The 23,678-nt window shown below is 35.9% G+C and overlaps 3 protein-coding genes across 5 annotated transcripts in view; 1 reads left to right on the top strand and 2 right to left on the bottom strand.

The window, feature by feature from the left end:
- LOC123693665 (neurogenic protein big brain) overlaps positions 1 to 857 on the bottom strand; it is a 70,309-nt gene extending 69,452 nt beyond the window's left edge. For both annotated transcript variants that reach the window (XM_045638858.1, XM_045638866.1), the window contains exon 1: positions 361 to 857. In XM_045638858.1, coding sequence (XP_045494814.1) covers positions 361 to 691 — 331 coding nt within the window. In that variant the 5' untranslated portion in view covers positions 692 to 857. The remainder of the gene's footprint in view (positions 1 to 360) is intronic.
- A 2,446-nt stretch (positions 858 to 3,303) lies between these two features.
- LOC123697685 lies at positions 3,304 to 5,665 on the bottom strand. The gene is made up of 4 exons (XM_045644216.1): positions 5,653 to 5,665; positions 4,944 to 5,150; positions 4,489 to 4,724; positions 3,304 to 4,002 (listed from the first exon to the last, which is right to left on the bottom strand). Exons 1-4 carry the CDS (start codon positions 5,663 to 5,665, stop codon positions 3,715 to 3,717), a joined length of 744 nt encoding a protein of 247 aa, XP_045500172.1. The 3' UTR covers positions 3,304 to 3,714.
- A 6,393-nt stretch (positions 5,666 to 12,058) lies between these two features.
- Positions 12,059 to 22,345, top strand: LOC123694823 (cullin-4A). 2 transcript variants are annotated; one of them, XM_045640419.1, is made up of 14 exons: positions 12,060 to 12,456; positions 12,540 to 12,682; positions 13,679 to 13,899; positions 14,375 to 14,563; positions 14,895 to 15,041; positions 15,788 to 15,974; positions 16,328 to 16,520; positions 16,850 to 17,151; positions 17,514 to 17,719; positions 17,846 to 17,987; positions 18,451 to 18,558; positions 19,090 to 19,260; positions 21,318 to 21,470; positions 21,933 to 22,345. In XM_045640419.1, exons 1-14 carry the CDS (start codon positions 12,213 to 12,215, stop codon positions 22,026 to 22,028), a joined length of 2,502 nt encoding a protein of 833 aa, XP_045496375.1. In that variant the 5' UTR covers positions 12,060 to 12,212; the 3' UTR covers positions 22,029 to 22,345. The 2 variants fall into 2 exon arrangements, with proteins under 2 accessions (XP_045496367.1, XP_045496375.1); XM_045640411.1 differs by having other exon boundaries at positions 12,059 to 12,456; positions 17,514 to 17,987.
- The last annotated feature ends 1,333 nt before the right edge of the window (positions 22,346 to 23,678 follow it).

Genomic DNA, 23,678 nt, shown 5'->3' with positions numbered 1-23,678 from the left:
ATATGTTTTTTACCCTAATTAGACATTTATGTATGTATTTTACTTTTTATTTTTTTTCTATCCAGTAGTTTATTTTTTGTGTAAAAACTAAAAGGTAAAGCTTCAACTTAATTAATAGTTCAAAGCTTTAGTGCTCAATCGTGTGTAAACTTCTCTAAAACATAACTTCATACGAGCCTAACGAGACAAGTACCTACTTATCTCATGTTATTTGATATTTCATCTCAAAAAATGGCCTAGATTAATTAATATTTAATATCCTGCAGGTAGAGCAAGTACCTACTTTTATATAAATATACTTATAAATATAGTTACCTAGTTATGATTTTCTTATTTTTACGTTTAAAATTAAGTTCTTACCAGATATATGAGCGAAGCATAATGTCAATGTAGCGATAGCACAGCCGGAAGCGAGGGCCGTCGAGAGCAGCACAGCTGAGGCAGATGCTCCCACACCCGCGCCACCAGCTGCCCCGCACACGATAAAAACATACAAAAAGGACGCAGCACACTCAGCAACCACAGCCTTCCACAACGAAAGAGTCCGCACTTCCAACCTCGCCGGCACTCGCCCGGTCAAACCAGTGTCATTCGTATTCGCATCCCTACGTAAACTATCCAATTTCTCAAACAAAGTAACGATATGCTGTTCCAAATTGTCATCCGAAATGTTGAACGTTTGCTCACCCATTTTTTATCTATGCAATCATTACAAAAAAAAACAAACACAATTTTTTATCTATGCAAAAATTCACACGGCTATGACGTCATTTCGATTTAATTAAAGAACGCGGGATGACGTTAAATTTACGCGCGTAAAGTGCAACGGACGCCCACGCGTTTCGATGCGGCGTGGCTAGGTCCGTAACGCGCGTTGAATGAACGATCACTGACACTGAGTGACTGAATGAAGCTGAGAGCGGGGGGATCCGCCACTTGTTACACCCCCGCCGAAACCTGCAGGGTGGTTACAAGTTACTGCGATAACACAATACAACTTAATTGTGTTAACCATTACCATATTTGAAACCACCATAAAAATGGGGTCAGGACAGATAGGGAATAAATTGTTTTATCTCGTTTGTCCGTTCTGTAAACAGATGGTTAAAATTTTTATTTATTGGTAAATCCATGTTACTTAGAGCATTTCGGTTCCTTTTTTCTCAAAAATAAAAAAGGATGTAACTACATTCGTATTAAATGTATATTTTGAAAAAAAGTTGTGCTATATTGAATACTAGGCGAATTTTTCCAGCTTCTCTGGATTGAACGGGAATAAAAAATATAACCTTAGTCATTCCGTTATATTTTTGAAGTGAAAACTTCTTTAGCGGCGTTGAGCACTTTTTCTGTAATGGGTATAAAATCTTAAACTCGCGTCAGGACACGTGACCTGATCGAAAAAGCGTAAGACGGATACCATTCCAAAATATCAAACATTGAAATTAAGAAACCACTCTCTCTTCTTTAAAATGGTAGTTTAGACCTACTCGCCCCGGCTCTGCCCAGTTTCTTAGTCCAGAGTATATTTCTATATACTTATGGTTGTTAGACTGTGGTAATATTATAAAATGCGTGCGAAACTCTGTCTGTCTCTTGTTCACGCCTCAACCTCTCAACCGATTTGGTTGAATTGTTGAGACAAAGCTTTGTTTTAATTCTGATCCTTATGCAATTAAAATTGCAAGCAATAAGATAATGGCGATGTGAATCGTACCTACCTAAATTATGTTAGAAAATAAAAATATGCTTTAAGCAAATTGCACATATTATTATGTTACCTATATTATGTAATAAGTTATTATTGCACATATCATATAACATAATAAGTTATTACATATAACATAATAATACGTGCAATTTGCTTAAAGCATATTTTTATTTTCTAACATAATTTAAGTACGATTCACATCGCCATTATCTTATTGCTTGCAATTTTAATTGCTATTTGTCAGTAAAAGGGTTTATGTAAAAATAAGTACTAAAAATATTAAGATATAATTTAATTTATTTTATTAACAAAATAATATAATATCATCACAGTTAAGGACGCTGTCACAAATCTGGTTAATATCATCACAGTTAAGGACGCTGTCACAAATCTGCGTTACTCAAATTTAGGTATCTAACGTCGCCACGTGGTTCGCGGGAACATCACGCTCACGTAAACATAGCGCATTCCATTTTATAGACCATCTTCATACTTGATATTATTTTTAATTTATTACGAATTTTAAAAATTCATTTTTGTACTTTTATTAGTAGGTACAATTATTCTGATAAGTATGTTAGTTAGTAACTAACTTTAAAAAAAGTGTGTTTTACAAAACCTCTAGGAATTGTATGCAATATCTAAGCTTTTTAAGAAATGTTTAAAATACTTTTTTAAGAATTATCATACATATTATGTTACCGGCAATGTATTAAATCCGGCATTGTATACAATTCTTAGAAAATATGTATGTATGTTATTCCGAGATACGGTCCGAATTAAATAAATTAGATTCGTCACATTACCTAGGAAATCTGAACTTTTCCTAAGGAGCAAACACATTTGCAAATGTGGGTGGTTTTTGGGGAAGCTATTACCCACATGAGGTCAAAATTAAAATCCAAGATGGCGCCGACGAAAATTTTACATCTTTTCGTCATGGGTGTCATTTTCATGGTTTTTGGGGTAACTATTAACGAATATGAGGTCATAACTGAAATCCAAGATGGCGCCGACGAAAATTTTACATCTTTTCGTCATGGGTGTCATTTTCATGGTTTTTGGGGTAGCTATTAACCAATATGAGGTCAGAACTAAAATCCAAGATGGCTCCGACGAAAAATTTGACATATTTTCGTCATGGGTGTCTTTCAAGGTTTTTGGGATAGCTATTAACCAATATGAGGTCAAAACTAAAATTTAAAATGGCGCCGCCGAAAATTTTACATATTTTTGTCATGGGTGTCATTTTCATGGTTTTTGGGATAGTTATTAACCAATATGAGGTCAAAACTAAAATCCAAGATTTTTTTCTTTTTACATTTTACATACTGTTTATATTTTGTGAGGTTCTAAAAACTAGCCTCATCAAATTATGGGGTTCAATAGGTCATTAGTTGTTTGCTTTGTGAAAATAATTATATTATTCAAATTAAAAAAGTTATATTTTGGAACAAACATTGTTCTCTAAGGGAAAATAAAACAATTGAGTTTTCAGTCAACCTAAGAACTTAATACATCTTTGTAAATAAATTTCTGGACTGTCTGCAGAACTTGGCACACATTTAGATCTCATTTCTGTTTTTGGCAAATTAAGTCAACGATTGAACTCGGCTCCAATTTTTACATTTATGTTTTTGGTGGGATTACATACCTACACCATAATATTTAATACTTTACCGTTTACACACAAATTGTTAAAATCATGTAATTTATATTTTACTTGGCAGTTCTAATTTTAAGAGACGCTACGATCTGTTTACTTATATTTACATATTCGAAGACCAAATCATAAAACTCCTTTTCTTATATTTTTTTTTTGTCTGACATGCTTTATGTCCGTTCTGTTTAACTGATTTAATTGGAGAGGAAATTCGTGACCACATATTTTTTAGATAACATTGAGAACATATTTTTATCGCATATTGCGGAAAAAGTCGCCGTTTTAATCTAATGTGCTATATCCATACAGCTACAAATCGACGTCTTCATCAGAATATGAATCAGAAGCTTTCACTGTCGCGATAAATTTTATCCGCTATGTATTTGTTGGAGTGGGGTTGGATTAAAATTTCAAATTCACTCATCCCAACCTCATCCCATAGATATGGAATATAGCAAACTTTATGTGACGGTTGTACTTTTCCTGGTATATAATGGCCGAGGTATTCCACCCGTCCAACGTAAAGGACTTCAGCGTTGGACCCTTCAGAGCGGCCAGCTTCTATCGCCTCCACTGGTATGTCGTCAAAAATTGTTTTAACCCACATTAAGTCATATCCACAAAGAACCTGAAACCATAAGAGTCAACATTTCAGTTACTCATAAAAGTTAACTGTAAGAGGTTATTTAAAGTGATTTTCTCATCTTAAGTCGTAGTCGATTTTAATCAACGCTGAATCATTTTATTTTTTTTACAAGTTGACCCGTCAGATGTCGCCTGTATTGATTATTAATTGGTCTCGTAATTTTTTTAATTATTCTTATATTAAATCCTTCTGCGGACAATAGAATATATAACAAAAAAACAATATACAATCGAAATCGGTTCAAGTCTGAACCTTGATAGTCAGATATTTGAAAATTTCAGAAAATATTTCTGTTGTTGCTATAACAACAAGTACTTAAAAACTAAATAAAACAAAGATTTAATGGTGCTCCTATTTAACTGTGATATTTTTGTTTGATATTGATAAAGACTACTTATTTCTGTTACATAACAACAAACTTGAAAACCAATATATTATGTAACTAAATAATCTTGATACTTAACTTACATCAAATTCAGTTTTCTCATGTACTTGACCACCCCAAGATATGAAACCGAGGCCCATGGATGGTACAAATTTGCCGGGAATCAGTGAGCCTCTATGTTTAGCCCTGATTATATAGAGGAATTCATTTTCATATCCGCCTATAAATGCGTCATCAGGCAATTGTACGTCAGCTGCCACCCACTGAGCTTTCCCCGACTTCAATGGTATAGAAAGTGGCTTTTCAATTGCTGGTGGCACTGCAATAAAAGGACAGTTAAAATGTTCTGTATTACGAAATTCCTATAAGTCCAATATTCCGTATTGAAAAGGTAATGTCAAAGGGACATTTAAGTATAAAAGACTACATACACTATATATGAAAATATTAAGAAGTTGCACATAAATAAAACTATAAATATAAAAAAAAGAAACTTAATAAAACAAAACTTATTTCAATGCAATATATAAGTACTCACACAACAATTTCCAATGTACTACATTCCCGCAGCCAGAACATGTGACATACTTTATTTTATCCAAGTTAATTCCCTTTTTAGTTGCAAGTGGTTTTGGATTATCAAATACACCCAATTTCAAAGTGTTATTAGACCATAATAACCAAAATTTCTTGTATTCATTTTGAGATAATATGTTTGGTGTATATGCAATATTTGAGTTTTCCACTAAAAGAAATATGAATAAAACTAAAATTTACAGTTCAAAATTTAATCTTATGATACTCTAATAATAATTAAGAATTTTTAATCCCTCCTATCCTACTTATACTATAAATGCGAAAGTTTGTGAGGATGTGTGTGTGTTTGTTACTCTTTCACGCAAATACTACTGACCCGATTACAATGAAATGAAGCACACATAATATAGAGAACAACTTGGATTAATACATAGGATAGGTTTTATCCCGGAAATCCACGGGAACGGGAACTATGAGAGTTTTTCTTTGAAACGCGGGCGAAGCCGCGGGCGGAAAGATATAGAGTAGATAAAGAATAATAAAGTATTTATTCTCTAACATAACTGAACAAAGTCTTCTTCTGGTTACAATAGACTCAAAAACTCAATTGGAGTTGTCTCTTATGGACATTTAAGTATACAATTTGTTAAGTTTAAAATTTTAAGAATATATTATAGAAATGAAAAATAGTTTCCTTACCCAATAATTGCAGAACTCATCCATGTCCTCGGATATTCCAATAGCCGCACCTCCTCGAGACTTAACGTAGAATATCAAACCATTTCCACTTAATTTGTATGATAGGTTTTGGTCACATTGTAGAGTACAAAATTCTTGAAAAACATAAAATACCTTAATGCCTAAAACGTTCCTCAAAAAATATGCAGAAAGCGAAATTATTTACATACCAATTACTTCACCCATACTTTTGTTCTACAATCCAATAAACTTTAAATTAGGTTCATTGATGGTTGCATATTAAAATGGGTAATATCAAGTATTTATTCTCTAACATAACTGAACAAAGTCTTCTTCTGGTTACAATAGACTCAAAAACTCAATTGGAGTTGTCTCTTATGGACTGATCATTGATGACTGTAGTATGAAATAATTATTGTTGTGATTCAATAATCATGAATAAACTACTATATTACTTGCTCTGTGGAATAAACTATAATTAGCCTTTTAGTGCCCTTACGCACTAGCGGTTAACGGCTAGTGCGTAAGGGCACTTAATATTAAAAATTGTGATTATTCTTTGAAAGTATTTTCTTTAAAATAAATAACCGTCTAAAATGTTAACAATTATAATAAGCGAAAAATGGTGACGTCTTTTCCATCTTTCACCTCCATGAAGGCCGAATAGGCCCCTTGCCTATTCCACTAACTCGGCCGTTCCTGAAGTCGGCTCGTCCTCGACCGCATCATCAAGTAGCACCTGACACGGTGGTTGAGTGTGGACCTCTGCTTGTTCTTGAATGTTTCTCTCCACATTTTTTTCAGAGTCCAAAGAGTCGTCCTCATCAGCGGCACCTATTGACATTATTGTTTGCATTAGACCACAATAAAGAAACATGAAAACTACACTCATCTCACATGAGATGGCAAAATGATCGGTTTATTTTTATGTTAAACGGGGCCTAGGATGTAAAACATAAAAATAGACACTATGAACACTAGCAGAGCCCTCAGGTTACTAGTCACCATACAGAGCCCTCGGGATGTATGACTGGCAGAGCCCTCAGGGTACCAGATTTCAACAAGCACAGAGCCCTCAGGATGTGCCACAGGCAGAGCCCTCAGGATGCCAAAACAACAACAAAAAGAACATCTAGTACAGAGCCCTCAGGATGCCAAAACAACAACAACAACAACATCTAGTACAGAGCCCTCAGGATGTACCACAGGCGACAGGCAGAGCCCTCAGGATGCCAAAACAAAAACGCAAAAATAAGCGGTTATACAACTCGGCTTTCAGAGGGTTGTAAAGTAATACGCGCAGAGCCCTCGGGATGCGCACCATGAATAGCCAAACCACATACTCATAGCAAACGTTACAATCATTTAAAGCAAGGTCAAAGCAACAAGCTACTGGTTGGATCTCACCGGGTTTACAGCATCGATTGTCGTAGCAATTTTATCCAATACTTCGCACAACACAGCGTCAGCGCTCGACGGCAACGATGCAGGCACGCTCCCCGTATAGCCGACGTCACGCTAGGCGCCAACAGGTCGGCGCGCGTCGCGTCGCGGGCGGCCACCATATTGGATGAGTCACTCGATAATCTAAGCAACTGCGGTGGCGGCAGCGGCCGCGGCGGCGTGTGCGAGCGCAAGGGCGAAGCCTGGCACGCCGCGCTAGCTGCACCTATATTGCGGCCCCTAGAAGTATCCTCCAACGCAGTCAAACGTGATATAATCGTTTGAAGCTGTTGTTTGATACCCGGATCAGAAGAACGTCCACGTTTTCGAGATTTGCTACCACCCTCTTTAGGGTCAACTCACACCAAAAGAGCGTCGAAGCGCGGCGAAGCGGAGCGCAGTTTCCGTGTCATATGAATTTTAACTTTATCTTCATTACTATAATACTTATTATCGCATGACAAGCTCGAACGAGTCGCGCGGATGCCCGCGGCGCCGTCCGCTGGAATTCCGTGGAATTCCAGCGGACGGACCGTGCGACTGCGCGAGAAGTCGCGGGAATTCCAGAGAATGCTCGAGCATTCGCGAGCGGCCGCTGGCAATATCCCGCCCCTCGCGCCCGCTCCCCGCACGCGTCTGTGCGCGCGAGCATTCGAACTGCGCAAAGAGCGACCCGTGAATTCATCGCGGGAAGGCGCGCGGATTCCCGCGACTGCTCGAGAAGTCGCTGGAATGCTCGAGAAGTCGCGGGTCTCCGCTACTCCGCGCTTCGCCGCGCTGCGCTGCGCTTCCCCGCTCTTTTGGTGTGACTTGACCCTTAGACATTGCGATAAACTAACACAAGTTCAAAAAATTCTCACTAAAATTTATTTTACAACAATTCCCGTAACAGTCTAGAAAGCCAACACAGATGCGAGTGGTATCCCACTTCTGAAATTAGCCTTTTAGACGGTTATTTATTTTAAAGAAAATACTTTCAAAGAATAATCACAATTTTTTATATTAAATGTTAACAATAATAATAATTATTATAATAAGCGAAAAATGGTGACGTCTATCCGATCCGACGGTCCAAAAACAAGAGAGCGAAATCGAACGCGGTGCCTGACATATATTCACCGTCCTCGCTAACTGGCCAGCAATCCCTTTTCCATCTTTCACCTCCATGAAGGCCGAATAGGCCCCTTGCCTATTCCACTAAGGCCTCCTTTTCACCTGCAAGTAAACTCGCGGAAGTCTTGCATGAGTTACTTGCAATGTCGTTTACATATCCTGCAATTTATAGCTGCAATAAATGTCATGCGAGAAGCTTGCGGATCATACTATCGCAACTTATCGCGGAGGTGTTTACACACCAGATCTTGCGAGTGACGGGATATGAATTACTGTCACAATTTTTCTATTCTATTTTGTGAAATAATGTCGTCAAGATGGGCACGTGTAGCAACTACATTAACAATTTTATTGTCGAAAAAGAAAAAAAGATCAATTTGGGTTCGAGCTAGGTTCGAGACTGGATTTCTAGGAAACATGAAGCTGGTACTTACCATAATTATTTATTGCGCGAAATACAACTGAAAGATGGTCAATAAAAATAATCAACTTGTAAGGCCTCGTTTCCACCTGCAAGTAAACTCGCGGAAGTCTTGCATGAGTTACTTGCAATATCGTTTACATATCCTGCAATTTATTGTCGCAAAACCAATCTAGCCGTATCTTCATCGGCGAGATGCCTTATTTTTCGGACTGCATATGCAGCTGAACTGAGCTTACCTGCAGCGGTGTTGACATGGGCTCCCCACTGTAGTTTCTCGTCCAATGTAAACCCTAGAAATACAGTAGACTCAGTAGGATGCAATACCTCCCCGTTCAAGGTAATATCTCTGTTCAACTTTTTTACGTTAGGAAGTAAAAATTCAACACAAGTGGTTTTTTTGGCATTTAATAATAAATTATTGGCAGTAAACCATTCAGATATGTGTAAAAGAGCACTGTTCACTTCGTCAACATTTGGGTCATGCCTATCCACATTAAAAATTAATGAGGTATCATCTGCAAACAGAACTATTTCACACCTATCCTGCAAATAATAGGGAAGATCATTGATATATACCAAGAACAAGAAGGGACCTAAAATTGACCCTTGTGGAACACCAATGTTAATTGACGCACCGCTAGAACGTTCTCCATCAACAACTACAGTCTGAATCCTATCATACAGGTATGACGCTATGAGGTTCTGGGCTTTTCCTTTAATTCCATAGTGATTAAGTTTACGTAACAAAGTACAATGTTCAACGCAGTCAAATGCTTTGGAGAGGTCACAAAATATCCCCAGAGCATTTTTTGAGTTTTCCCATGCTTTATATATATGTGTTAGAAGTGCAACTCCAGCATCTGTGGTTGAGCGCCCCTTTGTGAAACCAAACTGTTTGGTGTGCAGTAAATTATTAGATGCAAAATGACTACTCAATTGGTTTAATATTAACTTCTCGAATACCTTACTTAATGTTGGTAAAATAGAGATAGGTCTATAATTGTTACAGTCTTCTTGATCGCCCTTCTTAAATAGAGGTATAACTTTAGGTACTAAGCTTTAGTAAATTAGGAAATGTACCATAGTCACAACACTTATTAAATATGAAAGCTAAATTTTTCGCAATATTTTCTATTATATTATTAACTAAATTTACGGACATTCCCCAAAGATCACAAGTATTTTTTAGATTAAGCGTCTTAAAGGCAGTAACAATATCACTAGCAGTTACGTGTCGTAATTCAAATAATGTACTGCACCCCGCAACATGGTCCCTCAAAAAGGTTTCTGCAAGTGCTGAAGACGAATTTAAACTATTAGTAATAGTAGCAGGGACACTACTGAAGAATTCTTCAAAAGCAAGCGCAACATCAGCACTTTTGTCAATAACCCTGTCATTATTTACAAGTTTTATGGTATTACTTGATTTGCTTTTACCCATTTCACCGTTAATAATAGACCAAACTGTTTTAACTTTATTACCAGAGTCGCGTATTTTATCTTTGATATACAAACGCTTTGCAGTAAAACAAATTTTTTAAAAATTTTTGAGTAATTTCTAACATAACTAAGGAAAGATGGGTCTTTACTATATTGCTTCATACCATATAATTCATAAAGAATGTTCCTGCACCTATGTATACTAGCTGTCGCCCATTTACTAAATGGTAAATCCTTGGTAATATTTAAAGATTTAACTTTAAATATTTTTTCAAATTCATTATGTACTAAATTAAAAAGATTTTTAAACATTTCACAAGGACTATTAGGAAAGGATTGATCATTTAGTACGGGCAGGTTTTTATCAATATTATTCCTAAATTTATTAATGCCTTTTTTAGTTATAGGCCTAACATTAATCCTTTTAAATGTAGGTATGCAATCCCATTCAAAAACTACTTTCTGGCCACAGTGATCCGAAGTCAATGTATTGAGAATATTTTTCTCTAAACAGATGCAGTCACAGTATATATTATCAATACAGGTTGCAGAAGTAGGTGTAATTCGTGTGGGTTCGTTAAAAAGTGTATATAGATTAAATGACTGAAATAAATTAACAATTCGTGTAGCCGTTTGTGTTTGTAAAAGTAAATCAATATTAAAATCGCCACATACTATAACTTTTTTTTTACTCCTGCTTAGACGCTTTAATATTTCTTCCATGACTGTCTCAAACATATTATAGTCACTGGAAGGGGGTCTATAAACGCAAACAATAATATAACGCTCCAGCTCCACACAGGACAGTTCAATGGTCCGTTCTACAGAAAGACTAACAATGTCAGTTCGTTCTTTACATTTTACACTATCATGTACCTACAAAAATAACAGAACCTCCGTGAATAGCCTGTGTCCTAAAGTATATACTTTTTAATTTGTAATTTTCAATATTTACTAACGACTGACATTGTTTAAGCCAATGTTCTGTTACACAAAATATTTTAATATTGTTATCATTCAGAAACAATTCTATTTCTAACAATTTGCTAGCCAAGCCTTGAATATTTTGATGCACAATGGAAAAAGTCTGCTTAGCTGTTGTCTTATATATACTAGTTTAAATCTAGCTTAGGGCTAGATTGTCTGTCAACACTTAACCTAGGTTGATGTATATAATTACTACTACATAAAATTATAGTAGATCGATGATAGTATATAAATACAGATAAATTCAGTATTTTCTGATTTTTTCCTTTGTACACTCACTATTACCTAGTTGATTACAAAATTTGAACTTTCTAGGTCATCTGGAAGTGGGTTAGGTTTTGTATATATCTATGAGTCAGTCAGTCTTAAAAATTGCGATTTTTGGATATTAATATCTACGCAACTGTTTAATCTGTATTTATGAAATTTAAGATTCTTGTTTATCTTGAGGTCCTCTTGATATGTACCAAATTTGGTTTAGTTTTCGAGTTATAAGGGGGTGAAAAGTGGCTCGAAATGGTTCGTGTAAATATACACACGGCTGCTGCTCGCCAGTTCTCTTCGCTTGAACTCGGCTTGACACGCTGCCGCGTGTCTAGATATGAAGATCGAAGACAATAATTATTTCAAAATATAATACCGGAAAAACAGAACCAATTTAAAATTTATATCAACGCCATCTCTTGGTGTTAGCTATATCTACTTGTTTATCTGAGTATTAGAAATACATCTTGTATGGGAAAAGTGTTATTTCCCGATTATAAAGTAAAAAGGAAATTACATAAATTACATAAACAATTACAATTACATAAATTAATATATAATTAATATTTGAATAATAATGTGAGGCGTGAAATTATGATCACATTAAAATACTTGTATCCAGACAAGGTGTCAAATTGAAATTAAAAAACATTTTGACGGATAACAAATAGTAACAGCGCCCTCTTCAAGTTGACTGTTGAAGCTAAAAATGTATTTTTTGTAATGGTGGTTGTCACAGAGTACAATATTATAACTCTGTGTTATATCTGAGTGCCGAGTGGTTGTCGTAATGAATATCGACTAACTAGTTGACTGCGTCTATTTTTATTTGTATTTTGTAGTTAAATAGAGTTAATCGCATTATTTAATGTTGTGGCTGCGGCCATATCATGCTTTCTTATGTCGGGCTTAGCTAAAACGCAAGTTTTGGTCGAGGAGGGTGGAAATCAGTGTAGAAAACGTTCTCACACAAATAGCGAGCAGTGTACTAAAAAAGCAAAATTTGACGATATGAGTGCAAGTGAAAAGAAATCGAATTTCTCCATGTTGAATCCAAACTCAAATGGAACAATTAAACTAGCGTCGTCGTCCATGAATAAGCCTGGTGCGACGGCAAAGAAGCTAGTAATAAAGAACTTTAAAAGTATGTTTATGCTTGTTACCAACGGGCCGTCATATCATAACCTTCCTTCGTGACATCTGGTAATGAATGCGTGTGTGTTGCAGGTAAACCGAATCTTCCAGAAAATTATCAAGAAACAACATGGAGCAAATTACGAGAGGCTGTGATCGCGATCCAGACCTCGAAAGCTATAGCCTATTCCCTGGAAGAACTTTACCAGGCAGTTGAAAATATGTGCAGTCATAAGGTAAACAGAAGTTGGTAATTCAACGAGGTGAACCTTGCTGCCAGCTGTGTCTCATTCTTGGCTGCATATCAAAATTTGAATGACCCTTTATTTATTTTCAATTATCAATTAAATTATATTGGAAGTGCTCCGAATAGTACAGACACAATGAAGATTTATATTCACTATAGTATTATATTGCTATTAGTTCTGATTTTTCAATCCATGGATAAAACTTACCCACCCAATAAAGTATTACATGATAATATTAAAATGTCACCGGTAAACTGTCAAAGACGGGCAAATAATACATTTTTGAAATGGTAGTTTAATACATTATTAGACGAATAAGTATTAACCAAGGATTGAAAAATCAGCCCTTAGTGTAGTAATTATTGCTGGCACACACAATGTGTTTTATTTTTATTTGAAATAACCTCAAAATGTGGTCTCTACCGATACATATTTTCAATTATTAAAAAAAATTAAAACAAGATAAAGAAAAATCCTCACGTCAAAGCATTAGAATGCTAAAAAACTTAAATATTAAATCATGGCATCAAAATAAATTATGATTGGCATTTATATTTAATTTTTAAATTCTTCATTCTAACAACTAATCATTTTCGTTCTGATTACGCTCACTTGCAGTCCATATTAGAATATCAATACATCTTCTTTGTACCCACCCAATAACAAAAAATTAAACACTATAATATACATGCTCAGAAAACAAAGTTAATAATACTATTAAGGGCCGATTTTTCAATTCTTGGTTAAACTTATTGGCTCAATAAAGTATTACACAACAATATTAAAATGTCATTTGTAAACTATCAAATACAGGTAATTAGAGTGCATTTTTGAAATAGTAGTTTAATACATTATTCAACGAACACGTTTTAACCAAGGATTGAAAAATCAGCCTTAATTCTAAAGGTGAAATGGCCTTCAATCAAAATAAATCTAATGAAAAACCTTATTTTTAAAGTGAATTACATATGATAAAATTTCCAGATGGCTTCACAACTATACGTAAACTTGACAAACCTAGTAGAAGCCCATGTTAAGTCTAATATAGAGCAGTTCCTCTCCGAGAGTATGGACAGACAGGTCTTCCTCAAACGCATGGACGACTGTTGGCGGGCGCACTGTCGGCAGATGATCATGATTAGGAGCATATTCTTATACCTGGACCGCACTTATGTGCTTCAAAATCCTAGTATACACTCTATATGGTGAGAAGAGTACATGCTACTACTAAGACTGAAATTAATAATTATATTGTTGTTTATTTTTTACGTTTCTATGTCAATTTCGTTTTGAGATATTTTACAAAATGTTGAATCGTTATGTTCCTCTTTGATGCATCTAAGATATATAGTTTTTGTTTAAAAACTTAACTGAACAAACAGAATTTTATTAGCATGACATTGCAGGTCAATTCTTAATTTCTATGCAGTTAAAAGCAAAATAATATTATTTTTCTTTATTTATAAGAGTCATTTCTTTATGGGTTTTTTTTTTATAAAAAGCTATATCATTTTTACTAACTTCATTGTGTATTAATTTTGTGAAAGTATTTTGGTTATTGTTTCTATACAACTGACAAAAGTCTGATTAATCATATTACACGTTTTTCAAGATGCATTTAACAAATTGTTAAGCAATAAAACATTTTCTATACAAATTAATAAATTCTTATATTCGCAGGGACATGGGTTTAGATTTGTTCCGTCACCACATTGCAATGAATACGTTGATACAAACAAGAACAGTGGATGGTTTACTGCTGCTAATTGAAAGGGAGCGAGGCGGGGATGCCGTGGATATCTCATTGCTCAAGAGTCTGTTGAGAATGCTCTCTGACTTGCAGATATATCAGGATGCTTTTGAACATAAGTATGTTGAAGTTGACATGGTTTGTATTTTTAATCTTATTTTGATAAAAAATATCATAATATTACGAGTTCAAAGGACAGGTGTTTAAATAAAAAACAAATGTATAATTTAAAATAATTTATTGATTTATTTCCTCTTAACTAAAAATTTCTATCCGAAAGACATTTAATCAATTTGACAAAATTATACAACAATTCATAATATGAAATTGAATCTCAGACACAATATTTATTTTTAAATATGATTCTGCTCAATTTAGCCAAATGTCTCATATTTGCTTTTTAATAATAATTGATAGACAGTGAACTATACAATACACTCCACCCCACAGGTTCCTGCAAGCCACAGAACGGTTGTACGCAGCGGAAGGCCAACGCCTGATGCGCGAGCTGGCTGTGCCTCAGTACCTTGCGCATGTCGAGAAGCGACTGCGAGAGGAGAATGAGCGCCTGTTACATTATTTGGATGTGTGCACTAAGTTAGTAAAAAAATAATAAATAAAAACTCTTTAAAAGCAAGTAGACAAAATGAAAAATTAACAAATGTACTTAAAAACTACTTAGTGATGTCATTGTTGAAATAATTATCATCTTTTTTGACATCTTGAAACTTTGAAACATGTTTCATCACTCATCATCATAGTTGAAATGTTATATGACTATTTGGCATAAATTAATAATCATCATCGTTATTGAAACATATTATTTATCATGTTTGAAGTTATTGAAATTTGTTTCATCACCATTGTCATTGTTGAAATATGTTACATGGCTTAACAATGAATTAAATATCCTTCATCATCATTATTGGAATAAACTTTTCATCATTTTTGTAAATTTGATGTGTGAACATGTTCTCATTGTCATTGTTAAAGTATATTATCTGTTTCTTCTATTATACAATTTAGCACAGATATAGAGGGTAACTTGGATTAACACATAGGATAGTTTTTATCCCGGAAATCCCACGGGAACGGGAACTATGCGGGTTTTCCTTTGCAAACGCGGGCGAAGCCGCGGGCGGAAATCTAGTAATATTATAAAGAGGAAAACTTTATTTGTTTGTTCGATTGTAATGATAGGCTCATAAACTACTGGACCGATTTTGATTAAATTTAGCACAGACAATCTTTAGACCCTGAGAAAGAACATAGGTTACCTTATATTGCGAAATATGTACCACGGGCGAAGCCGCTAGTATTCTATAAACTTGTTTTTCTTCCAGATGGCAGTTAATCCACACAGTAGAGAAACAGTTGCTAAGCGAGCACCTAACGGGAATACTGAGCAAGGGCCTGGAGTCCCTCATGGATGGGCCGCGGCTCGCCGACCTGACTACTTTATATAATCTATTCAGTCGAGTCAAAGACGGGCTCAACGAATTATGTAATCACTTTAATGCGTATATTAAAGTGAGTGACAAAAATTGTTTTTGTATAGAATTGTTTTAGTTGTGTTGAATCTAAAAAGGGAGTTTCGGTGTTGTAAATAAATACATCAAATCGGTCACTATAACCGGACAATTTATTAAAAATTGGTCACAATAAACGGCATGTCACTATAAATGAAGTCATTTTATCCGACTTTTTATAAAGAATTTAAATGAAAAACAAACTTCGCTGCCTAATACGTCATGATAAGCGGTTGGTCAATATAACCGGAGTCATAATAAAAGCATTCTACTGTATTCTGTTAAGTAAATATCCAATAATACCCATCACTCATATGTATTATTAAATAATAAATGTGCAAAAAATAATTGCAGAAAAAAGGTAGAACAATAGTAATAGAGCCGGAGCGGGATAAGACGATGGTCGCCGAGCTGCTCGACTTCAAGGAGCAGCTCGACAACATTGTGAACAGCTGCTTCCAGCGGAACGATAAGTTCCTCTACTCCATGCGAGAGGCGTTCGAGTTCTTCATCAACCAACGGCAGAATAAACCGGCTGAGCTTATTGGTGAGATTTCATAATAATTGTTTAGGATTGTGTTATTTAATCAATTCGCACTTAAAATGATATACCGGAAGTTTTGAATCTATTTTGAAAAGAAGGTAAAACTTTATTGGAGCTTATTGCTATTATTGTGGATGTTTACATAATAACTCCTGGAGTTACGTCTCAATTATTTTTAGGATTAATGTTTCTAAAAAAACTATCATATAAAACCGATTAAAGAGCATTTCCTTTTGATTCAGGTGATTACTTTACAATTCTATAAAAATTTTGCCATAAATAGTGTTTTATTTATATGTATACCATAATTAAAATAACATGACAATATTCAGCGAAATTCGTCGATCTCAAACTGCGGGCTGGCAACAAGGAAGCGACAGAGGAAGAACTGGAGAGGTTGCTCGATAAAATTATGGTCCTCTTCCGATTCATACACGGCAAGGATGTATTCGAAGCATTCTACAAGAAGGACCTAGCGAAACGGCTGTTGGTTGGCAAGTCAGCGTCCGTTGATGCCGAGAAGTCTATGCTGAGCAAGTTGAAGCAGGAGTGCGGGGGTGGTTTCACGTGCAAGTTGGAGGGAATGTTCAAGGATATGGAACTGTCGAAGGATATCAATGTGACATATAAACAGGTATGTTTTGGTGATTGGAATTGTATTTGTATGTGGAATTCTGATTTTTTTTTTCTTGTTTTTGCACTGGATGATGTTTTTTATCTAAAAAATATGTTCTTATTAATCGTGTTATCAGAATTAATTAGTTAATATTTTTGAAAGTGAAATTTGAATCTCATTTAATCATATCCTTTTTCTGTTCTTTTTTAAATAATATGTAAATATCGAATGTTTACATCATGAAATAGCCCTCCCTTATATTTTTTTTACAAAAACTGTATACTTGATTACAATCCTAGTACAATTGAAACTTCATAAGGTTACATAAAGTCATAACAAAGTCATATCATGTGTGTTTATTGAAAGTTGTTTGTGTGCAGCACCTGGCCGCCAGCTCGGAGAGTTCGGGGCTGGAGCTTTCGGTGTACATCCTGACGATGGGCTTCTGGCCCACATACCCGCCCGTGGACGTGCGCCTGCCGCCCGAGCTCACGCGCCAACAGGACCACTTCGCCAAGTTCTACCTCGCCAAGCACTCGGGCCGCAAGCTGCAGTGGCAGCCCACGCTCGGCCACTGCGTGCTGAGGGCGCACTTCCTGCAGGTGTGTACAGTGTGTAGTGTACTGCGGGACCACCGAGCCAAGTTCTACCTCGCCAAGCACTCGGGCCGCAAGCTGCAGTGGCAGCCCACGCTCGGCCACTGCGTGCTGAGGGCGCACTTCCTGCAGGTGTGTACAGTGTGTAGTGTACTGCGGGACCACCGAGCCAAGTTCTACCTCGCCAAGCACTCGGGCCGCAAGCTGCAGTGGCAGCCCACGCTCGGCCACTGCGTGCTGAGGGCGCACTTCCTGCAGGTGTGTACAGTGTGTAGTGTACTGCGGGACCACCGAGCCAAGTTTTACCGAGCTACTGTTTCCTCCACAATATAACAATACAACAAACAGCCCAGCACTGCAATCTTACGGCTAAAACAGAAACAATAATAATCGAATGTTATAAATGGCAAATGTTATGTAAATCGGTGGTAAATGTTAAAATACTTATGTAACGACGATTCGAAAGTGCTACTTAATAGTAGCCTAATTGAATAAATGAATGTTTGAGTTTGAAAACTCCAGCCGAGTGTTCGATTCAGCCAAGGCACTTTTTCTTAAAGCAAGCAACAAAAAATTTAACGTAACCACACAAAATGAACTACATATTACATTATTTTTTGCAAATCTTTGGTAATTTTAATTTTTCGAATATATATTTCTTTGGTTCAGGAATATTATCTTATTTGTCATAACACTAATATGTAAAATTTTTATGTTACAGGGTAACAAAGAATTACAAGTATCACTGTTTCAAGCGCTAGTTCTACTCCTATTTAATGATGGCAACAATCTCTCGTTTGAAGACATTAAGGCAACTACTAATATTGAGGTATGTAAAGTGCATTATTTAATATCCTATAGAGAAATAAAAAATATGTCAATTTGTATGTGTTGTTATGCCGCACAATACAACCATACTTGTAAAACGATTTTCCCATATGAAGTAGGATAAAATACATTTTAAGAGTTCCTGCTACCACTTAATTTTATCTCGCGAATATTTCTGCTTTAATTTATTTCGTCAGAATTTAATTAATCTATACAATCTCTCTTTTTTGTTCCATAACAAAGTTAGTGCTTAAAATCCTACTAATATTATAAATGCGAAAGTTTGTGAGGATGTGTCACTGTGTGTGTTTGTTACTCTTTCACGCAAATACTACTGAACCGATTACAATAAAATTTAGCACACGTATAGAGGGTAACTTGGATTAACACATAGGATAGGTTTTATCCCGGAAATCCCACGGGAACGGGAACTATGCGGGTTTTCCTTTGAAAACGCGGGCGAAGCTTCGGACGGAAATCTAGTGTGCAGTAAATCAATTGAATTTTATTTATATATATCTGTATGCTACAGGAAGGTGAACTCCGTCGTACCCTCCAATCGCTAGCGTGCGGTAAGGCCCGCGTGCTCGGCAAGACGCCGCGCGGCCGCGAGGTGCAGGACAACGACACGTTCACGTTCAACGGGGACTTCGCCAACAAGCTGTTCCGCATCAAGATCAACCAGATACAGATGAAGGAGACGGTACGTGCGCGCACACACACGCGCCCTTGTTTTTACGCACACATGCACTTGTATACTCATACACTTGTATACTCATACACTTGTATACTCACACACTTGTATACTCACACACTTGTATACAAACACACTCGTATACACATGCACTTGTATACTCATACACTTGTATACACACGCACTTGTATACTCACACACTTGTATACACACGCACTTGTATACTCACACACTTGTATACACACGCACTTGTGCTGTTCTGCATCAAGATCAACCAGATACCGATGAAGGAGACGGTACGCACACACAACAAAGACTAGAACAGCTGTTATAGCAAACACGCACAAAAAAATTTCCAGCAACGAACCGTAACATACAAATACTGCTGTACCTGAACTGTTAGGAACAACGTCAATATCTTTTTTACGGTTAAAATTGCGTCACGTTCACTATTTAAACTAAAAAATTATGTAGTTATATGGAAAATATCTATTAACATATGGCAATACATCCAAAATTAAATTTTCTATCTGGCATCAATAGCGACCAGTGGCGTGCCTAGGGTGTAAGGACTGGGCAAGCCCAAATTTTTCGAAGTGTTTGCTGGGTACCCTTTTCTTGAATTAGGTATACACTGTGTTACTAAGTAGGTACCTATGTTCGTTATAAAACTTATAAAAAATGTGAACATACCGAATCAATTCTTCTTCACGCGCGCCCGCAAACAGTTGAGTCAAACGTTTACCATTACAATCATATTAAAATCTATATCTATAAATTATATAAAACTGTATGACATTATATTATAAAATTGTACAGATCATTTATATTCTAATTCAAAACGCCGATCTTTCTGAAGGAAATATTTTATAACATCAGAATAGAAGTAGGTACCTACTTAGGTGATTGTTTTAATTCAATTAACAGCTCTTTCTCAATGACAGTCATTGTTAATTCAGAAAGGCGTTCTTGGCCTTGTGTATTTCTTAAATACGTACCTACCTACCTATGAATTCGATTTAACGCTGAGAAAGCACGCTCCGTGGAAGAACAACTAGCAAGAATCGTTAATACCAAAATATGTGCAAGTTTCATCAGAAGGCTTCTTCTAACCAATTCTCATTCATGAAATCGATTAATTCGTAAACATTACAATTAAAATTTGGTTTATGTTATTTACTGCACAAATCGGGAGTTGGTTTTGATGAAGAAATTAATCGTTGTTTTACAGTAAAGTTTAATGATTTTACCTTCCCCGCTGAGCACAAAGCAAACCATCACAATTTACAATACAATCTGTGTCGCGACACTTATTTTATCACAAAATTCGAAAAACTTAACCTAAATTACACCGGTATAATCACGCGCTAAACCATACTAACAATAATATTCACGACGTTCGTTCGCGCGACGCGCAATCGTAACTATCTTCACACTGTTAAAGCCCGGCTTTGTTGGCCATATAAATTGCTATAGAATTCTATAGATAGGTATGTAGCTACTTCAACGAAATTTCATACGTTAGAAGAGATAAGCGCAAAGCCCGGTAAAAGCCCACGAGTGCAAGCGAGATAACTATATGTCACTCAAGAAGGACACCGCACTGTTTATACAAAGTACGACTTTATTTAGATAGCAAGAAGGATGAAATTAAAAAGTTTGACTCGAATTCGACATTGTTCGTTGGTGAGTTTTCATTGAATTCTGAGCAAATTTTGAATTGCTCGTTGCGCGCGAATATTCAAAAGTGAATTTGGGTATTTTCCTGTCTCGTAGTGAATTCCTTAGGCAAGCCGGGCTTTTCGGCTTGTATGAACGTACCGCCACTGATAGCGACCAGCGCTAGATCATCTTTTCGATAGCCATCAATGAGTGTATTAATTTTTACCGAAAAAAAGCGAGTGTGCCGAGCACACGTGTCAGAAGTGAAACTTGTAAAGTTTCAAAGATACCAAATTCGTCGCTTAACTCCATGACGTGACGGTATTTCCATGACGCGACCTTGAAATTTAACCTGAACGCGCCTAAAGAACTTTAATAATAGATATTCATCATTTAATTTGCAGAGCGAAGAGCAGAAGGCCACAGAGGAGCGCGTATTCCAGGACCGTCAGTATCAGATCGACGCGGCGATCGTGCGCGTGATGAAGATGCGCAAGGCTCTCTCGCACAACCTGCTCATCTCCGAGCTGTACAACCAGCTCAAGTTTCCCGTCAAGGTAACGTGCACTAAAGTTATTTACTTTCTTCCTCCTTGAAATGATCAATTTTTTCTCCCCCAATATGGATGAAAACGGGAGTATAAAACAATATCACTTTCTCTGTCCCTATGTATGCTTAAATCTTTAAAACTACGCAACGGATTATGATGCGATTTTTTATTGATTAGGTTTAAGACAAAGCGGGCGAAGCCGCGGGCAAAAATCTAGTATAATGATAAATAAGACCTGGGCCAAACTTAGTGATTTTGGCATTTCTTTTGAGGATGGAAATTGATGTTAAAATAATTATTTCGGAGCATTTAGTTATTTTTACTCTCGTTTAAGATTTTTTTTTTTTCATTTCAAAATATTGGAGAAATCATAATTTTTAATAGCAAGTTCATTAATTTTCTTTACAGTTTCTTTCTACATGGTACAAAAAGTAACTAATAAATAATAATTCATCACAATTATTTGCAGCCGGCGGACCTGAAGAAGCGCATAGAGTCACTGATCGACAGAGACTACATGGAGCGCGACAAGGACAACCCCAACCAGTACAACTACGTCGCGTAGTCTCTGCACCGCTCTGCTCTGTTGCCAACTACCCTCAGTAGATGTACCGCTAAGATAGACCAATGATTCGTCTCAATAAACATTTAACGGACTAAATTGCTGTTTTTTTCGTGTGCAATAAATATTGCTTGGTTACTTTCTATTCTAAAGTACGATTCACTTTGGATAATATAAGATATACTGTCTCCCATTACAAATATGATAGTTGTCGATAAACGGCTGTCGCTTATAAGTTATATCTTGGGCTCATCTTACTATTTCATCTAATAATTACATCGTTTATAGAAGAGGGATAAATAAAACTATTTATAATTTTCCGAGTTTGTTTTATTTCAACATCTTAAAAATAACTCACAAATGATTCTATATAATACTATCAGAATTGTTAAAAGATCTAAATATACAAATAAATATGAGGTGGAAGCTAAGATATGTAAGGTAGGTATTTATTGTTAAAATGAATTATACTACAAATCATTAATTATTATTCGATTCCACTCTTAAGAAGCTTAACCAGTATTTCGAGTCAGAAAATTAAGCAGCAATTTAAAATTAGCTCGAATTCATTTATACTTTTCCATCAATGGAAGACAATGCAATGCACTTTTGATTGAGCAACACTAAAAAGTGAAGTCCCATGTCCCCGTAGTGGGGTAAGGAGCAGATGCATTATGCATACAATTCTCCCAAGCTAATAATGCGCATAGAAAAATTCGTGACTGTTCGGCAACTGTCATATTCCCCGAGCTTCCGAAGACGATATGTATATAGAGTGGTTAAATGTATTTTCTTCATGTATAGTTTATTATAATTATGAGTTTTATTGTGATTTAATGTTAAAAGAGATAAGTAACGAAATTTGTTTCGATAATTAAATGTAAGTTAATAGCGAGGATAAGCCACACCATTGCAAATATACAGGATGTCCCAAAAAGTAGTGATGAACGAAAGCTGGGAGGTAGAGGACCTAGAGGGCTATCCGAATCACCCCCATGTATGTTATGCGATTTTTCGTATTTTCGGAGTTATGAAGTTTTATTTAAATTTTTCACCTATCGCCGGGTTCGATGATATTTTCACTCATGGTGACGTCAATTATTGCGGAAGATGCTTGATTTTTTTTTGTGCTAAGCTGAAAGATAGGCCGATTCAGTATGGTAACATTTACTATCGTTAGATCTTCGTATGGAATAAAAAAAATGAATTAAATGCCAAGAAAGATAAAATTACCCAGTATGTTTTCTACTTCAAGGGCCCCCCGTAAAAAAATAAAATCACATAAAAAATGTTTTCCGTTTGGCTTTTAAAAACTTGCTCTATCTATCAGGTAGCTACCCTGAAAATTTCATTTTATTATTCAGAAGGCGTCAATCGAAAAATAAAAATCTAAATGTGGTAAGTGCAAAAATTGAATTCACAGGATGATCATTAAAACCAATAAATAGGTGTTTAATATTACCTGAAATTTTTAAAATAACCCTGCTGTTGCTCATTGCAATTGCGACATCACCGTAAAAAGTTGTCATCATCGTGTTATCATCGTACTCGGCGATAGGTGAAAAATTGAAATAAAACTTCATAACTCCGAAAATACGAAAAATCGCATAATATACATGGGGGTGATTCGGATAGCCCTCTAGGTCCTCTACC

This window comes from Colias croceus, chromosome 1, assembly GCF_905220415.1.
Source record: "Colias croceus chromosome 1, ilColCroc2.1".
Lineage (NCBI taxonomy): Eukaryota > Metazoa > Arthropoda > Insecta > Lepidoptera > Pieridae > Colias > Colias croceus.
This window is presented reverse-complemented; position numbering and strand designations above follow the sequence as displayed.

Bases quoted from the DNA above. Each gene is read 5' to 3' on its own strand.
- LOC123697685 (XM_045644216.1), bottom strand. The intron at 4,725-4,943 runs GTGAGTACTTAT...CTTTTATTGCAG, and splicing joins AGTACATTGGAAATTGTTGT to TGCCACCAGCAATTGAAAAG. The intron at 4,003-4,488 runs GTAAGTTAAGTA...TTATGGTTTCAG, and splicing joins ATGAGAAAACTGAATTTGAT to GTTCTTTGTGGATATGACTT.
- LOC123694823 (XM_045640411.1), top strand. From the start codon at position 12,213: ATGTCGGGCTTAGCTAAAACGCAAGTTTTGGTCGAGGAGGGTGGAAAT. The intron at 12,457-12,539 runs GTATGTTTATGC...TGTGTGTTGCAG, and splicing joins AGTAATAAAGAACTTTAAAA to GTAAACCGAATCTTCCAGAA. The intron at 19,261-21,317 runs GTACGTGCGCGC...TTTAATTTGCAG, and splicing joins AGATACAGATGAAGGAGACG to AGCGAAGAGCAGAAGGCCAC.